General features: G+C 51.1%; 2 protein-coding genes across 2 annotated transcripts in view; both read left to right on the forward strand.

Annotated features, from left to right (window-relative positions):
• The window catches only part of LOC119958459, a 37540-nt gene extending 27991 nt beyond the window's left edge, over positions 1-9549 (forward strand). Inside the window, exons 5-9 of the mRNA XM_038787000.1 lie at positions 688-835; positions 5090-5137; positions 6106-6183; positions 6786-6923; positions 9370-9549. Coding sequence (XP_038642928.1) covers positions 688-835; positions 5090-5137; positions 6106-6183; positions 6786-6923; positions 9370-9489 — 532 coding nt within the window. The 3' untranslated portion in view covers positions 9490-9549. The remainder of the gene's footprint in view (positions 1-687; positions 836-5089; positions 5138-6105; positions 6184-6785; positions 6924-9369) is intronic.
• A 434-nt stretch (positions 9550-9983) lies between these two features.
• The window catches only part of LOC119958332 (DNA-directed RNA polymerase II subunit RPB1-like), a 20300-nt gene continuing 13554 nt past the window's right edge, over positions 9984-16729 (forward strand). Inside the window, exon 1 of the mRNA XM_038786772.1 lies at positions 9984-9997. Within this exon, the coding sequence (XP_038642700.1) occupies positions 9984-9997 (14 nt within the window). The remainder of the gene's footprint in view (positions 9998-16729) is intronic.

Raw genomic sequence — 16729 nt, forward strand, 5'->3', positions numbered from 1 at the left:
GAGTCATCTGTTATGGGCCAGGGTTTAGAAAACTCCAAAGTACATCATGGAGTTCACCTGAGCTACAACTGTTTATTGATTTTGGTTACGAGGAGCACAAGGGCCTGACTTTCAGGTGTTATTCAACTGAGGCGTTAAGCATCTTTAAACAAAAAACAAAGTTTAATAAACACACACAGTAAACATTCTTATCAACTACCAACAAAAATACCCCGCACAGCTACAGTACTCTATGTATCACCCGTAATAACTTTCCCACTTTAACTGTTCCAATTTAGTAACAAGATCCCATAAACCCCTTTTCAAGACCTGGTACGGATGCTCCTTTCCAGGACAGCAAGTTTGAATTCCTACCGGAAAACAGTTATTTCTTTTCAAGTTATCAAGCAGTCTGGAAAGAGCGTTTAAATTGCAGGGAGAGAAAAAAACTTACTTTCCCCCTGTGCAGAACAAAACCAGTTCAAACTCAACGTGAAAGTAAAACTCAGAGCCACAGCCCAGCTCCGCCCACACAATGATATCACTGAAGCCATGTGATAAGACAGAAACATTTTGTTATAGGGACAGTCCCATGGCACATTGTACCTCCGAGTAAATCTGGGGGGGGGGATAAATTGTGAAGAGTCGGAGTTTATTCACTTGCGCCAAGTACGGTTTGACTGTGATCTCCTCTGGCTTTGCGTACAGAAAGAACATGATTCAGCACGTCATGCAGTCATACCACCGAATGATCGGGAATAATGCTGTGCGGAACTTCCGAGTCACATACAAGAGGCATGTGCTGACCATGGATGACCTCTCCACGCTGTATGGACAAAACTGGCTTAACGATCAGGTTACATTCCACTCACTGTTGACTCTCTTGGATTGGCGGCGGTTCATGTGTTAATACCTGTACAGGGCAGTGGGGTGGGAATACTGGAGGTGTAACTCCGAGGCCTGGACTGACCATTCGCAGACACGAGTTCAATTCCCACCACCAGAGTTGGGGGGGGGGGGGGGTTTAATTTTGAATAGCTAAATCACACCTGGGGTAGAAGGCCAGGCGTAATGGAAACCGCGAATCGGATAGATTGTTGTAGGAACCCATCTTGTTGCGCTATTGTGCTTCAGGGAACGAAACCCGCCGTCCATCTCTCGCCTGGCCAGACTGGCTCATTTTAACTGACCTCTGAAATAGTCTAGCCAACCTCTCCGTTGTATTTGAAGTGGCGGTGGTTTGCCACCGTCTTCTCCAGGGCAATTAAGAGTGGGTAACAAGTCCAGTCTTAACAGTCATGTCCGGATCCCGTGATTGAGTCAAAAACACACAATTAATGTTGTGACCAGCGCTGTGCCTCAGGGATCGGTGCTGGGCCCACTGTTATTTGTGATATATATTAATGATTTGGATGCGAATGTAGGAGGCATGGTTAGTAAGTTTGCCGATGACACCAAGATTGGTGACATAGTGGATAGTGAAGAAGGTTCTATAAGATTGCAACAGGATCTTGACCAATTGGGCCAGTGGGCCGATGAATGGCAGATGGAGTTTAATTTGGATAAATGTGAGGTGATGCATTTTGGTCGATCAAATCAGGGCAGGACCTACTCAGTTAATGGGAGGGAGTTGGGGAGAGTTACAGAACAAAGAGATCTCGGGGTACAGGTTCATAGCTCCTTGAAGGTGGAGTGGCAGGTGGACAGGGTGGTGAAGAAGGCATTCAGCAGGCTGGGTTTTATTGGTCAGAATATTGAATACAGGAGTTGGGACGTCTTGTTGAAGTTGTACAAGACATTGGTAAGGCCACATATGGAATACTGTGTTCAGTTCTGGTCACCCTGTTACAGGAAGGATATTGTTAAACTAGAAAGAGTGCAGAAGAGATTTACGAGGATGCTACCAGGACTTGATGGTCTGAGTTATAAGGAGAGACTGGGATAGGCTGGGACTATTTCCCTGGAGCGTAGGAGCCTTAGGGGTGATCTTATAGAGGTCTGTAAAATAATGAGGAGCATCGATAAGGTAGATAATCAACATCTTTTTCCAAAGGTAGAGGAGTCTAGAACTAGAGGGCATAGGTTGAAGGTGAGAGGGGAGAGATACAAAAGAGACCAGAGGGGAAATTTCTTCACACAGAGGGTGGTGAGCATCTGGAACGAGCTGCCAGAGGCAGTGGTAGAGACGGGTACGATTTTGTCCTTTAAAAAGCAGTGAGACAGTTACATGGGCAGGGTGGGTATAGAGGGATATGGGCCAAATGCCAGCAAGTGGGACTAGCTTAGTGATAGAAACTGGGCGGCATGAGAAACTCACTGATCGCCCAATCGCTGGGAGCCGCCAACCCCAGCTGGGTGAGATGGGATTTGTGTCCTCGCCAAATGGCCCATCTCTCTCTCTCTCTCTCTCTCTCTATGGACCTGACCAGTGAAGCTGGTGGTCACCACGGCTCGGTCTGTTCTCCTGCTCGGCTGGTATCGCCAACAGGCTGCCCCGGGGAAATCCAGGGCCCTGAGCCTTGAGCGGTTCCCTGCAGCTGTGTCCACTCTTCCCCCTTTCCCCCCTGACCCCAAATCAGCCAGGGGCCGTGGGTCGGGCCGGACGCTGGTGTCTACCCGCCAGCCGTCACCCCTAACGTGTGGCGGGGTGCATTTACCAGCGAGATTGAAGGGGTCCCCGGCGTTTTTGCTGATCAGGAGGAAAGTGCAATCTCCTCCAGAGATTTTCTCCAAACTTTTCTTTTTTTTTTTAACTTGTTCCGATCAATTCTCTGTGTCGTGTGTCCGTTGCGAGGTTGCATGGTCGGCCCTTCTGGCCTTGCTGAGTTCTGAACTGGGCTGTACAGTATCGGATATTGAATACTGCTTTGCTCCTTTTACACGGTTTAACAGTTCCGTTAAAATCCTCAATGTAAAGCAGTAAAAGTCCTGGATATTCCTCAGAGTAAGGCATCATCTGTGGAAGGAGAGAAAAAGAGTTGACATGATCTTCATTGGCACAATTCGGCTTAGATTAACTCTGCAATGAAGTTACTGTGCAAAGCCCCTAGTCGCCACATTCCGGCGCCTGTTCGGGTCACAGAGGGAGAATTCAGAATGTCCAATTCACCCAACAAGCACGTCTTTCGGGACTTGTGGGAGGAAACCGGAGCACCCGGAGGAAACCCACGCAGACACGGGGAGAACGTGCAGACTCCGCACAGATAGTGACCCAAGCCGGGAATCGAACCCGGGACCCCGGCGCTGTGAAGCCACAGTGCTAACCGCTGTGCTACCGTGCTGCCATTTTAGCTCCATGACCTTTCAGAATTGGGAGAAGTTCGGAGCTTGAACAGCTGAGAAGCATCTGTCGAGTCAAGAATCAAAGTGACAGAACCGTAGAATCCCTGCAGTGCAGGAGCAGGCCGTTCAGCCCATCGTGTCTGCCCGCCCCCCCCCCCCCCCGAAAGGGCAACTTACCCAGGCCCATCCCGTGGCCCCACCCAACCTGCACATCCCTAAGCACTACAGGGAAATTTATCACAGCCAATCCACCCAACCCACACAATGAAACCGATCCTGAATGGGCTTTAAAGGGGAGAGTTGGCCAGTGGATGTGGATGGAACTGGGCAGGGAACAGGAATACCGGAACAGAAGGAGTGGCCACAAATGGGAAAGCAAAGGGAGAAGGGGAGCTTCACTGATGCAATACTGTGGAGAGATTTGAAAGGTGTCATGTCAGAGTACCTTTAGGAAATGGGTGTTTATAAATGGGTGTGTATATAAGTATCTGTAGCGAGAGTACCTTTAAGAAATGGGTGTTTATTACTGCAGTGACGTCAGAGAGTGGGTGGAGCTGGGCTGTCTGTCAGCTTTTTACTTTTGTTTTAGGCTGTTTGCTGCAGGGTGTGTTTTAGTTTTGTTTCCAGAGCTGGATAGCTGCAGTCACAGCCAGAAGGTGTATGACTCTCTCTCTCTAATCTAAAGACTGGAAATCGATCCTGGTGATTTAAAACTAATAAGAGTAGTGACTTTAACCTGATGGGCTTCTGGTAAAAGGTGTTTTAAGTCTTATGGATGTTAAAAGAAAAGCTTAAAGGATTACTTAGTGTTGTATTCTTTGGGGGGTGTATTTGAATTGATGGTTCCTAAGATGTTCACTGTATGTTTTAAAAAGGTTAACTTGAGTTCATGGAATAAACATTGTTTTGCTTTAAAAAATACTTTTCCATTTCTGCAGTACCTGTAGAGTGGGCCGTGTGCTCCCCATACCACAATCTATTAAAAGTTGTGGGTCAGGTGAACTCCATGATATACTTTGGGGTTCTCTAAACCCTGGCCCATAACAAAGGCAGGAGCTTTGATCAAACTCACCGAAGGGCAGGGGTGAAACGGACGATGGGAATTGATTCGCCACCATTTGGCCAAGTTGAAACCCGAGAGTTGTGGCCGGCTGGGAAGAGAGTTAGTAAAGGTGCCTCCACGTGACGCGGCTGTGGGCGAGTGTTCTGGTGGAGGGGCTAGGAGCTGAGCTGGTTCAAGTTGAGAAGGGGGGAAGAGGGCGATCGAGGGAATCGAAGCAGGACACGAACCTCCTGAATTGACCTGTGTGAAAGCCAGCAGGAAGTCCCCGGGCTAATATCAACGGGGAACATTTTGTTTGCCAAGAATGCAAATCTAAGTTCTGCTGTTGGCAGCAGTTGCAAACGATGGTGGTGGCCTTTGAAAGAGAGGAGGGCGAGGATAGAGTGTCATCGACAAACAAGTAATGAACCTTTTCCCTGTGGATGTTTTTGCTGGGGGGGGGGGGCGGGGCGAAAGCAGTGATGGTGACGGTACTGAGGGAGAATCTGGGAACGCCACACGGTGAAGCTAACTTCAGACAGGGACCAGGAGACGGTGTTGATCTACGGCGCAGCCTGAATGGACGATACTTTCCTCCTGTTCCAGCGACCCTCGTGAAAAGAATTAGCGGCCGCTTTGGGAGCAGGAACTCTGCGGAGGGTAGAACTGGGACCTTTTTTTGGGGGGGGGGGATAGTTGGTGAGTAAGCGCGAATTGAGTGTTGTAAAAATAGGTGCTTGTTAACGATGAGAGAGATGAAGTACTTTTTCTTCTGTTGCACCACAGGTCATGAACATGTATGGAGATCTGGTCATGGATACCGTCCCTGATAAGGTACGTCCACTCACTCGAGCGCCTCGGGCTGCCTGTGTCGGTGTGTGTGTCCCTCCCCCTCCACAAACAGCTCCTCAAACACGGTCACAAACATCCCCCACCTTTTCTCAAACCCCCCCCTGAAGAGCCTCTTAACTCATACTTTATCTTCTCTAACCGTAGGAAGTCGTACAGGTCACCCAACCATGCTGCTACCCCCGGTGGCGATGCCGACCGCCACTCCAGCGAAATTCGCCGCCCGGCAATCAGAGAGGCGAAGGCCACGACATCGGCCTTCCTCCTCTCCATGAGCTCCGGCTTCTCTCAAACCCCAAATATCGCCACCAAAGGGTCCGGGTCCTCCTCCTCCACTATCCTGGCTAAGACCGCGAACACTCCCGCCCAGAATCTTCCCAATTTTTCGCCACCCCAAACCACGTGCGTGCGATTTTCCCCCAAACACAGTTGGCCGTACTTGTCCCTCAACCCATGGCACTGTGATGTTCTTCCAATTGCTACTTTTGCCAATCATCTTGGATCGGAGTCCTCTGTTCTAAAGGCCCTCTTTCCAACTTTCTCCAGTTCTTGTCTATCAAAGCCCCTCTGGAATTAAAAGCCCCTCTGTAACCTTCCATTAACTCTCGCCGCTCCCAAGGAGAACAATTCCCGCTTCTGTCGAGATCCTGTAGCCGAAGCTCCTCATCCCCCCGCCTCCGTTCAGGTAAATCCCCTCAGCCACCTTATTCTGAATCTAAATGTCGCGCCGGAATGGTCCGTTAGGGGAGAGCGCCGATTAATCGGAACAGGGGTCGGAGAAACAAAGTTCAGAGGTTATAGGTTGCAAGGGTTGGTGGCTATTGTTTTGGTGAGGGGGTGGCGGCGAAGGAGAAGGTTACCAGCGACGGATTAGCGAGGGCGGGTTTGCTACTCGGGTGATACGATCGATCACAAACTTTCTTACGAGCTTCCTGTCTGCTTTCTACACTCAGGTTCACTTCTTCAACAGCTTTTTCTACGACAAGCTGAGGACCAAGGGATACGATGGGGTGAAGAGATGGACTAAAAATGTAAGATTTCCCCCTGAGCTGCTGGTCAGGATAACTGCGAGGCTGCGTGTGGAATTAAGCTCTCCCGGGCAAACTGTCTCCATTGCCCCATCTCCTGAAAGTGTCTCCACGGCAACAGTGCGGCATCCCTTCCTCATTTTATTCGGGATGAAGTTCCTCCGAAGCTTTTTGTCCTGTCTTTTCCAACCCTCCTCACGCTCTCTCTGGGCGGCACGGTCGAGGGCCGAAGGGCCTGTTCCTGTGCTGTAATTTTTCTTTGTTCGCAGTTCTTTTATTTGTTCTTCACTGTTGCCTCACAGCTCCAGGGTCCCGGGTTCGATTCCCAGCTTGGGTCACTGTCTGTGCGGAGTCTGCACGTTCTTCCCCCGTGTCTGCGTGGGTTTCCTCCGGGCGCTCCGGTTTCCTCCCACAAGTCCCGAAAGACGTGCTTGTTGGGTGAATTGGGCATTCTGAGTTCTCCTCGTCTTCTATTTGCATTCGCTCTTTGTCACTGGCGGGCGGGGGGGTGGGCTGAATTGTTGACACCTGACTTTTGCTCGAGGACACTGTGTCTGATCATTATCTAGTTAGTTTGGCTGATTATTGTACTTTTCGTCTTGTAGGTTGACATTTTTAACAAAGACTTGCTCCTGATTCCTATTCACCTGGAGGTGCACTGGTCTCTGATATCCGTCAATGTCCGGGAGAAGACCATAACCTACTTTGATTCACAGCGGACACTGAACAGGAGGTGCCCCAAGGTACTGGGGGAGGGGGGGAGCTGGCCATTGGTCCCCTTGGCGACCATCCTCGTGGAATTGCGTGCAAAGAAAGAGCCACCTTTTTGATCTCCTCCTCCTGCAGCAGGATCGTTGCCAATGTTTTACTCTGTTGGCCCCATCTCGTTCCACACCGCGGACCCCACAGCTCCCCAAATTCACGTAAATAAGCACAAATTTATTTCCCCCCTCCACCGCCCACTCCTTCCAGCACCAATCGAGAGCACAGGCGCTGTGCAGGTTTTATTTACTGCTGCGTTGCAGAAGCACAAAGGAAGAGGGTGATTGACTGGAGCTCACAGGTGCTGTATCTGCCAGTGCTGTACCCCAGTGTCAAACCTGTACCCACAGTGCTCGGCCCCAGTGTCAAACCTGTACCCACAGTGCTGTACCCGTGTCAAACCTGTACCCACAGTGCTGTACCCCAGTGTCAAACCGGTACCCACAGTGCTGTACCCCAGTGTCAAACCTGTACCCACAGTGCTGTACCCCAGTGTCAAACCTGTATCTGCCAGTGCTGTACCCCAGTGTCAAACCGGTACCCACAGTGCTGTACCCCAGTGTCAAACCTGTACCCACAGTGCTCGGCCCCAGTGTCAAACCTGTACCCACAGTGCTGTACCCGTGTCAAACCTGTACCCACAGTGCTGTACCCCAGTGTCAAACCTGTACCCACAGTGCTGTACCCCAGTGTCAAACCTGTACCCACAGTGCTGTACCCACAGTGCTGTACCCCAGTGTCAAACCGGTACCCACAGTGCTGCACCCCAGTGTCAAACCTGTACCAACCAGTGCTGCACCCCAGTGTCAAACCTGTACCCACAGTGCTGTACCCCAGTGTTATACAGCGACAGACCCGTCCCCAACAGTACTGTACCCCAGTGTTATACAGTAACAGACCTGTCCCCACCAGTACTGTACCCCAGTGTTATACAGTGACAGACCCGTCCCCACCAGTACTGTACCCCAGTGTTATACAGTGACAGACCCGTCCCCACCAGTACTGTACCCCAGTGTTATACAGTGACAGACCCATCCCACCAGTACTGTACCCCAGTGTTATACAGCGACAGACCCGTCCCCACCAGTACTGTACCCCAGTGTTATACAGTGACAGACCCATCCCCACCAGTACTGTACCCCAGTGTTATACAGTGACAGACCTGTCCACACCAGTACTGTACCCCAGTGTTATACAGTGACAGACCCGTCCCCACCAGTACTGTACCCCAGTGTTATACAGCGACAGACCCGTCCCCACCAGTACTGTACCCCAGTGTTATACAGTAACAGACCCGTCCCCACCAGTACTGTACCCCAGTGTTATACAGTGACAGACCTGTCCCCACCAGTACTGTACCCCAGTGTTATACAGTGACAGACCCGTCCCCACCAGTACTGTACCCCAGTGTTATACAGTGACAGACCCATCCCCACCAGTACTGTACCCCAGTGTTATACAGTGACAGACCCGCCCCCACCAGTACTGCACCCCAGTGTTATACAGTGACAGACCCGTCCCCACCAGTACTGTACCCCAGTGTTATACAGTGACAGACCCATCCCCACCAGTACTGTACCCCAGTGTTATACAGTGACAGACCCGTCCCCACCAGTACTGTACCCCAGTGTTATACAGTGACAGACCCATCCCCACCAGTACTGTACCCCAGTGTTATACAGTGACAGACCCGTCCCCACCAGTACTGTACCCCAGTGTTATACAGTGACAGACCCGTCCCCACCAGTACTGTACCCCAGTGTTATACAGTGACAGACCCATCCCCACCAGTACTGTACCCCAGTGTTATACAGTGACAGACCCATCCCCACCAGTACTGTACCCCAGTGTTATACAGTGACAGACCCAACCCCTCCAGTACTGTGCCCCAGTGTTATACAGTGACAGACCCGTCCCCGACAGTACTGTACCCCAGTGTTATACAGTGACAGACCCGTCCCCCCCAGTACTGTACCCCAGTGTTATAGTGACAGACCCGTCCCCACCAGTACTGTATCGCAGTGTTACACAGTGACAGACACACCCCCACCAGTACTGTACCCCGGTGTTATACAGTGACAGACCCGTCCCCACCAGTACTGTACCCCAGTGTTATACAGTGACAGACCCGTCCCCACCAACACTGTACATGGGGAGGGAATTACACAGGGGTATTGATACTGGAACACTAATGCGGAGACCCAGGGTGATGCTCTGGAGATTGGGGATCGAATCCCACCCCAGGGCAGATGGTCACATTTGAATTCAATAGAAATCCTGGAATTAACAGCGATAGCTGCAGAGTTTGGAAAACGAACTGTATAAATATCAACCACCTGGCTCGACGTGATTAAATGGGGAGTGGTTGATCCTTTAGAAACTGAAGTTGGTATTTTAAAGCAATGTGTAATTCAATTTCCCTTTCAGCACATCGGGAAGTATCTGCAGGCTGAGGCCATCAAGAAGAATCGTCATCACTTCTATGATAACTGGAAAGGATATTTCAAAATGGTGGGTAACGAGCAAATTCTGTTTCATGGATTGTGAACTAATCTTTAGCATCAGCTCAGGAACAAATATGATTTCATAGAGCACCCAGCAGAACCTACTGTTTTTATTAAGTTATTATTCTTTTTTTAGTCTGTCAAATTAGGGTTAGCACGGTAGCATGGTGGTTAGCATAAATGCTTCACAGCTCCAGGGTCCCAGGTTCGATTCCCGGCTGGGTCACTGTCTGTGCGGAGTCTGCACATCCTCCCCATGTCTGCGTGGGTTTCCTCCGGGTGCTCCGGTTTCCTCCCACAGTCCAAAGATGTGCAGGTTAGGTGGATTGGCCGTGATAAATTACCCGTAGTGTCCTAAAATGTAAGGTTAAGGGGGGTTGTTGGGTTACGGGTATAGGGTGGATACGTGGGTTTGGGTAGGGTGATCATTGCTCGGCACAACACCGAGGGCCGAAGGGCCTGTTCTGTGCTGTACTGTTCTATGTTCTAAATAGATAGAGAGGTGTTAGTGTTTTCCTTTTGCGACACAGTGGCAGAATGAAACAGTCCAAGTGAGCTTCATCCTGGGGTTAGATACAGAGTAAAGCTCCCTCTACACTGTCCCCATCAAACACTCCCAGGACAGGTACAGCACAGGGTTAGATACAGAGTAAAGCTCCCTCTACACTGTCCCCATCAAACACTCCCAGGACAGGTACAGCACAGGGTTAGATACAGAGTAAAGCTCCCTCTACACTGTCCCCATCAAACACTCCCAGGACAGGTACAGCACGGGGTTAGATACAGAGTAAAGCTCCCTCTACACTGTCCCCATCAAACACTCCCAGGACAGGTACAGCACGGGGTTAGATACAGAGTAAAGCTCCCTCTACACTGTCCCCATCAAACACTCCCAGGACAGGTACAGCACGGGGTTAGATACAGAGTAAAGCTCCCTCTACACTGTCCCCATCAAACACTCCCAGGACAGGTACAGCACGGGGTTAGATACAGAGTAAAGCTCCCTCTACACTGTCCCCATCAAACACTCCCAGGACAGGTACAGCACGGGGTTAGATACAGAGTAAAGCTCCCTCTACACTGTCCCCATCAAACACTCCCAGGACAGGGACAGCACGGGGTTAGATACAGAGTAAAGCTCCCTCTACACTGTCCCCATCAAACACTCCCAGGACAGGGACAGCACGGGGTTAGATACAGAGTAAAGCTCCCTCTACACTGTCCCCGTCAAACACTCCCAGGACAGGTACAGCACGGGGTTAGATACAGAGTAAAGCTCCCTCTACACTGTCCCCATCAAACACTCCCAGGACAGGTACAGCACGGGGTTAGATACAGAGTAAAGCTCCCTCTACACTGTCCCCATCAAACACTCCCAGGACAGGTACAGCACGGGGTTAGATACAGAGTAAAGCTCCCTCTACACTGTCCCCATCAAACACTCCCAGGACAGGTACAGCACGGGGTTAGATACAGAGTAAAGCTCCCTCTACACTGTCCCCATCAAACACTCCCAGGACAGGGACAGCACGGGGTTAGATACAGAGTAAAGCTCCCTCTACACTGTCCCCATCAAACACTCCCAGGACAGGTACAGCACGGGGTTAGATACAGAGTAAAGCTCCCCCTACACTGTCCCCATCAAACACTCCCAGGACAGGTACAGCACGGGGCTAGATACAGAGTAGAGCTCCCTCTACACTGACCCCATCAAACACTCCCAGGACAGGTACAGCACGGGGTTAGATACAGAGTAAAGCTCCCTCTACACTGACCCCATCAAACACTCACAGGACAGGTACAGCACGGGGTTAGATACAGAGTAAAGCTCCCTCTACACTGTCTCCATCAAACACTCCCAGGACAGGTACAGCACGGGGTTAGATACAGAGTAAAGCTCTCTCAATACTGTCCCCATCAAACACTCCAGGACAGGTACAGCACGGGGTTAGATACAGAGTAAAGCTCCCTCTACACTGTCCTCATCAAACACTCCCAGGACAGGTACAGCACGGGGTTAGATACAGAGTAAAGCTCCCTCTACACTGTCCCCATCAAACACTCCCAGGACAGGTACAGCACGGGGTTAGATACAGAGTAACGCTCCCTCTACACTGTCCCCATCAAACACTCCCAGGACAGGTACAGCACGGGGTTAGATACAGAGTAAAGCTCCCTCTACACTGTCCCCATCAAACACTCCCAGGACAGGTACAGCACGGGGTTAGATACAGAGTAAAGCTCCCTCTACACTGTCCCCATCAAACACTCCCAGGACAGGGACAGCACGGGGTTAGATACAGAGTAAAGCTCCCTCTACACTGTCCCCATCAAACACTCCCAGGACAGGGACAGCACGGGGTTAGATACAGAGTAAAGCTCCCTCTACACTGTCCCCGTCAAACACTCCCAGGACAGGTACAGCACGGGGTTAGATACAGAGTAAAGCTCCCTCTACACTGTCCCCATCAAACACTCCCAGGACAGGTACAGCACGGGGTTAGATACAGAGTAAAGCTCCCTCTACACTGTCCCCATCAAACACTCCCAGGACAGGTACAGCACGGGGTTAGATACAGAGTAAAGCTCCATTTGCACTGTCCCCTTCAAACACTCCCAGGACAGGTACAGCACGGGGTTAGATACAGATTGAAGCTTCCTCTGCACTGTCCCCACCAAACACTCCCAGGACAGGGACAGCACGGGGTTGGAGACAGAGTAAAGCTCCCTCTACACTGTCCCCATCAAACACTCCCAGGACAGGTACAGCACGGGGTTAGATACAGAGTAAAGCTCCCCCTACACTGTCCCCATCAAACACTCCCAGGACAGGTACAGCACGGGGCTAGATACAGAGTAGAGCTCCCTCTACACTGACCCCATCAAACACTCCCAGGACAGGTACAGCACGGGGTTAGATACAGAGTAAAGCTCCCTCTACACTGACCCCATCAAACACTCACAGGACAGGTACAGCACGGGGTTAGATACAGAGTAAAGCTCCCTCTACACTGTCTCCATCAAACACTCCAGGACAGGTACAGCACGGGGTTAGATACAGAGTAAAGCTCTCTCAATACTGTCCCCATCAAACACTCCAGGACAGGTACAGCACGGGGTTAGATACAGAGTAAAGCTCCCTCTACACTGTCCTCATCAAACACTCCCAGGACAGGTACAGCACGGGGTTAGATACAGAGTAAAGCTCCCTCTACACTGTCCTCATCAAACACTCCCAGGACAGGTACAGCACGGGGTTAGATACAGAGTAAAGCTCCCTCTACACCGTCCCCATCAAACACTCCCAGGACAGGTACAGCACGGGGTTAGATACAGAGTAAAGCTCCCTCTACACTGACCCCATCAAACACTCCCAGGACAGGGACAGCACGGGATTAGATACAGAGTAAAGCTCCCTCTACACTGTCCCCATCAAACACTCCCAGGACAGTTACAGCACGGGGTTAGATACAGGGTAAAGCTCCCTCTACACTGTCCCCATCAAACACTCCCAGGACAGGTACAGCACGGGGTTAGATACAGAGTAAAGCTCCCTCTACACTGTCCCCATCAAACACTCCCAGGACAGGTACAGCACGGGGTTAGATACAGAGTAAAGCTCCCTCTACACTGTCCCCATCAAACACTCCCAGGACAGGTACAGCACGGGGTTAGATACAGAGTAAAGCTCCCTCTACACTGTCCCCATCAAACACTCCCAGGACAGGTACAGCACGGGGTTAGATACAGAGTAAAGCTCCCTCTACACTGTCCCCATCAAACACTCCCAGGACAGGTACAGCACGGGGTTAGATACAGAGTAAAGCTCCCTCTACACTGTCCCCATCAAACACTCCCAGGACAGGTACAGCACGGGGTTAGATACAGAGTAAAGCTTCCTCTACACTGTCCCCATCAAACACTCCCAGGACAGGGACAGCACGGGGTTAGATACAGAGTAAAGCTCCCTCTACACTGTCCCCATCAAACACTCCCAGGACAGGTACAGCACGGGGTTAGATACAGAGTAAAGCTCCCCCTACACTGTCCCCATCAAACACTCCCAGGACAGGTACAGCACGGGGCTAGATACAGAGTAGAGCTCCCTCTACACTGACCCCATCAAACACTCCCAGGACAGGTACAGCACGGGGTTAGATACAGAGTAAAGCTCCCTCTACACTGACCCCATCAAACACTCACAGGACAGGTACAGCACGGGGTTAGATACAGAGTAAAGCTCCCTCTACACTGTCTCCATCAAACACTCCCAGGACAGGTACAGCACGGGGTTAGATACAGAGTAAAGCTCTCTCAATACTGTCCCCATCAAACACTCCAGGACAGGTACAGCACGGGGTTAGATACAGAGTAAAGCTCCCTCTACACTGTCCTCATCAAACACTCCCAGGACAGGTACAGCACGGGGTTAGATACAGAGTAAAGCTCCCTCTACACTGTCCTCATCAAACACTCCCAGGACAGGTACAGCACGGGGTTAGATACAGAGTAAAGCTCCCTCTACACCGTCCCCATCAAACACTCCCAGGACAGGTACAGCACGGGGTTAGATACAGAGTAAAGCTCCCTCTACACTGACCCCATCAAACACTCCCAGGACAGGGACAGCACGGGATTAGATACAGAGTAAAGCTCCCTCTACACTGTCCCCATCAAACACTCCCAGGACAGTTACAGCACGGGGTTAGATACAGGGTAAAGCTCCCTCTACACTGTCCCCATCAAACACTCCCAGGACAGGTACAGCACGGGGTTAGATACAGAGTAAAGCTCCCTCTACACTGTCCCCATCAAACACTCCCAGGACAGGTACAGCACGGGGTTAGATACAGAGTAAAGCTCCCTCTACACTGTCCCCATCAAACACTCCCAGGACAGGTACAGCACGGGGTTAGATACAGAGTAAAGCTCCCTCTACACTGTCCCCATCAAACACTCCCAGGACAGGTACAGCACGGGGTTAGATACAGAGTAAAGCTCCCTCTACACTGTCCCCATCAAACACTCCCAGGACAGGTACAGCACGGGGTTAGATACAGAGTAAAGCTCCCTCTACACTGTCCCCATCAAACACTCCCAGGACAGGTACAGCACGGGGTTAGATACAGAGTAAAGCTCCCTCTACACTGTCCCCATCAAACACTCCCAGGACAGGTACAGCACGGGGTTAGATACAGAGTAAAGCTCCCTCTACACTGTCCCCATCAAACACTCCCAGGACAGGTACAGCACGGGGTTAGATACAGAGTAAAGCTCCCTCTACACTGTCCCCATCAAACACTCCCAGGACAGGGACAGCACGGGGTAGATACAGAGTAAAGCTCCCTCTACACTGTCCCCATCAAACACTCCCAGGACAGGGACAGCACGGGGTTAGATACAGAGTAAAGCTCCCTCTACACTGTCCCCGTCAAACACTCCCAGGACAGGTACAGCACGGGGTTAGATACAGAGTAAAGCTCCCTCTACACTGTCCCCATCAAACACTCCCAGGACAGGTACAGCACGGGGTTAGATACAGAGTAAAGCTCCCTCTACACTGTCCCCATCAAACACTCCCAGGACAGGTACAGCACGGGGTTAGATACAGAGTAAAGCTCCCTCTACACTGTCCCCATCAAACACTCCCAGGACAGGTACAGCACGGGGTTAGATACAGAGTAAAGCTCCCTCTACACTGTCCCCATCAAACACTCCCAGGACAGGGACAGCACGGGGTTAGATACAGAGTAAAGCTCCCTCTACACTGTCCCCATCAAACACTCCCAGGACAGGTACAGCACGGGGTTAGATACAGAGTAAAGCTCCCCCTACACTGTCCCCATCAAACACTCCCAGGACAGGTACAGCACGGGGCTAGATACAGAGTAGAGCTCCCTCTACACTGACCCCATCAAACACTCCAGGACAGGTACAGCACGGGGTTAGATACAGAGTAAAGCTCCCTCTACACTGACCCCATCAAACACTCACAGGACAGGTACAGCACGGGGTTAGATACAGAGTAAAGCTCCCTCTACACTGTCTCCATCAAACACTCCCAGGACAGGTACAGCACGGGGTTAGATACAGAGTAAAGCTCTCTCAATACTGTCCCCATCAAACACTCCAGGACAGGTACAGCACGGGGTTAGATACAGAGTAAAGCTCCCTCTACACTGTCCTCATCAAACACTCCCAGGACAGGTACAGCACGGGGTTAGATACAGAGTAAAGCTCCCTCTACACTGTCCTCATCAAACACTCCCAGGACAGGTACAGCACGGGGTTAGATACAGAGTAAAGCTCCCTCTACACCGTCCCCATCAAACACTCCCAGGACAGGTACAGCACGGGGTTAGATACAGAGTAAAGCTCCCTCTACACTGACCCCATCAAACACTCCCAGGACAGGGACAGCACGGGATTAGATACAGAGTAAAGCTCCCTCTACACTGTCCCCATCAAACACTCCCAGGACAGTTACAGCACGGGGTTAGATACAGGGTAAAGCTCCCTCTACACTGTCCCCATCAAACACTCCCAGGACAGGTACAGCACGGGGTTAGATACAGAGTAAAGCTCCCTCTACACTGTCCCCATCAAACACTCCCAGGACAGGTACAGCACGGGGTTAGATACAGAGTAAAGCTCCCTCTACACTGTCCCCATCAAACACTCCCAGGACAGGTACAGCACGGGGTTAGATACAGAGTAAAGCTCCCTCTACACTGTCCCCATCAAACACTCCCAGGACAGGTACAGCACGGGGTTAGATACAGAGTAAAGCTCCCTCTACACTGTCCCCATCAAACACTCCCAGGACAGGTACAGCACGGGGTTAGATACAGAGTAAAGCTCCCTCTACACTGTCCCCATCAAACACTCCCAGGACAGGTACAGCACGGGGTTAGATACAGAGTAAAGCTCCCTCGACACTGTCCCCATCAAACACTCCCAGGACAGGGACAGCACGGGGTTAGATACAGAGTAAAGCTCCCTCTACACTGTCCCCATCAAACACTCCCAGGACAGGTACAGCACGGGGTTAGATACAGAGTAAAGCTCCCCCTACACTGTCCCCATCAAACACTCCCAGGACAGGTACAGCACGGGGCTAGATACAGAGTAGAGCTCCCTCTACACTGACCCCATCAAACACTCCCAGGACAGGTACAGCACGGGGTTAGATACAGAGTAAAGCTCCCTCTACACTGACCCCATCAAACACTCACAGGACAGGTACAGCACGGGGTAGATACAGAGTAAAGCTCCCTCTACAC

The sequence above is a fragment of the Scyliorhinus canicula genome, chromosome 29 (assembly GCF_902713615.1).
Source record: "Scyliorhinus canicula chromosome 29, sScyCan1.1, whole genome shotgun sequence".
In the NCBI taxonomy this organism is placed as follows: domain Eukaryota; kingdom Metazoa; phylum Chordata; class Chondrichthyes; order Carcharhiniformes; family Scyliorhinidae; genus Scyliorhinus; species Scyliorhinus canicula.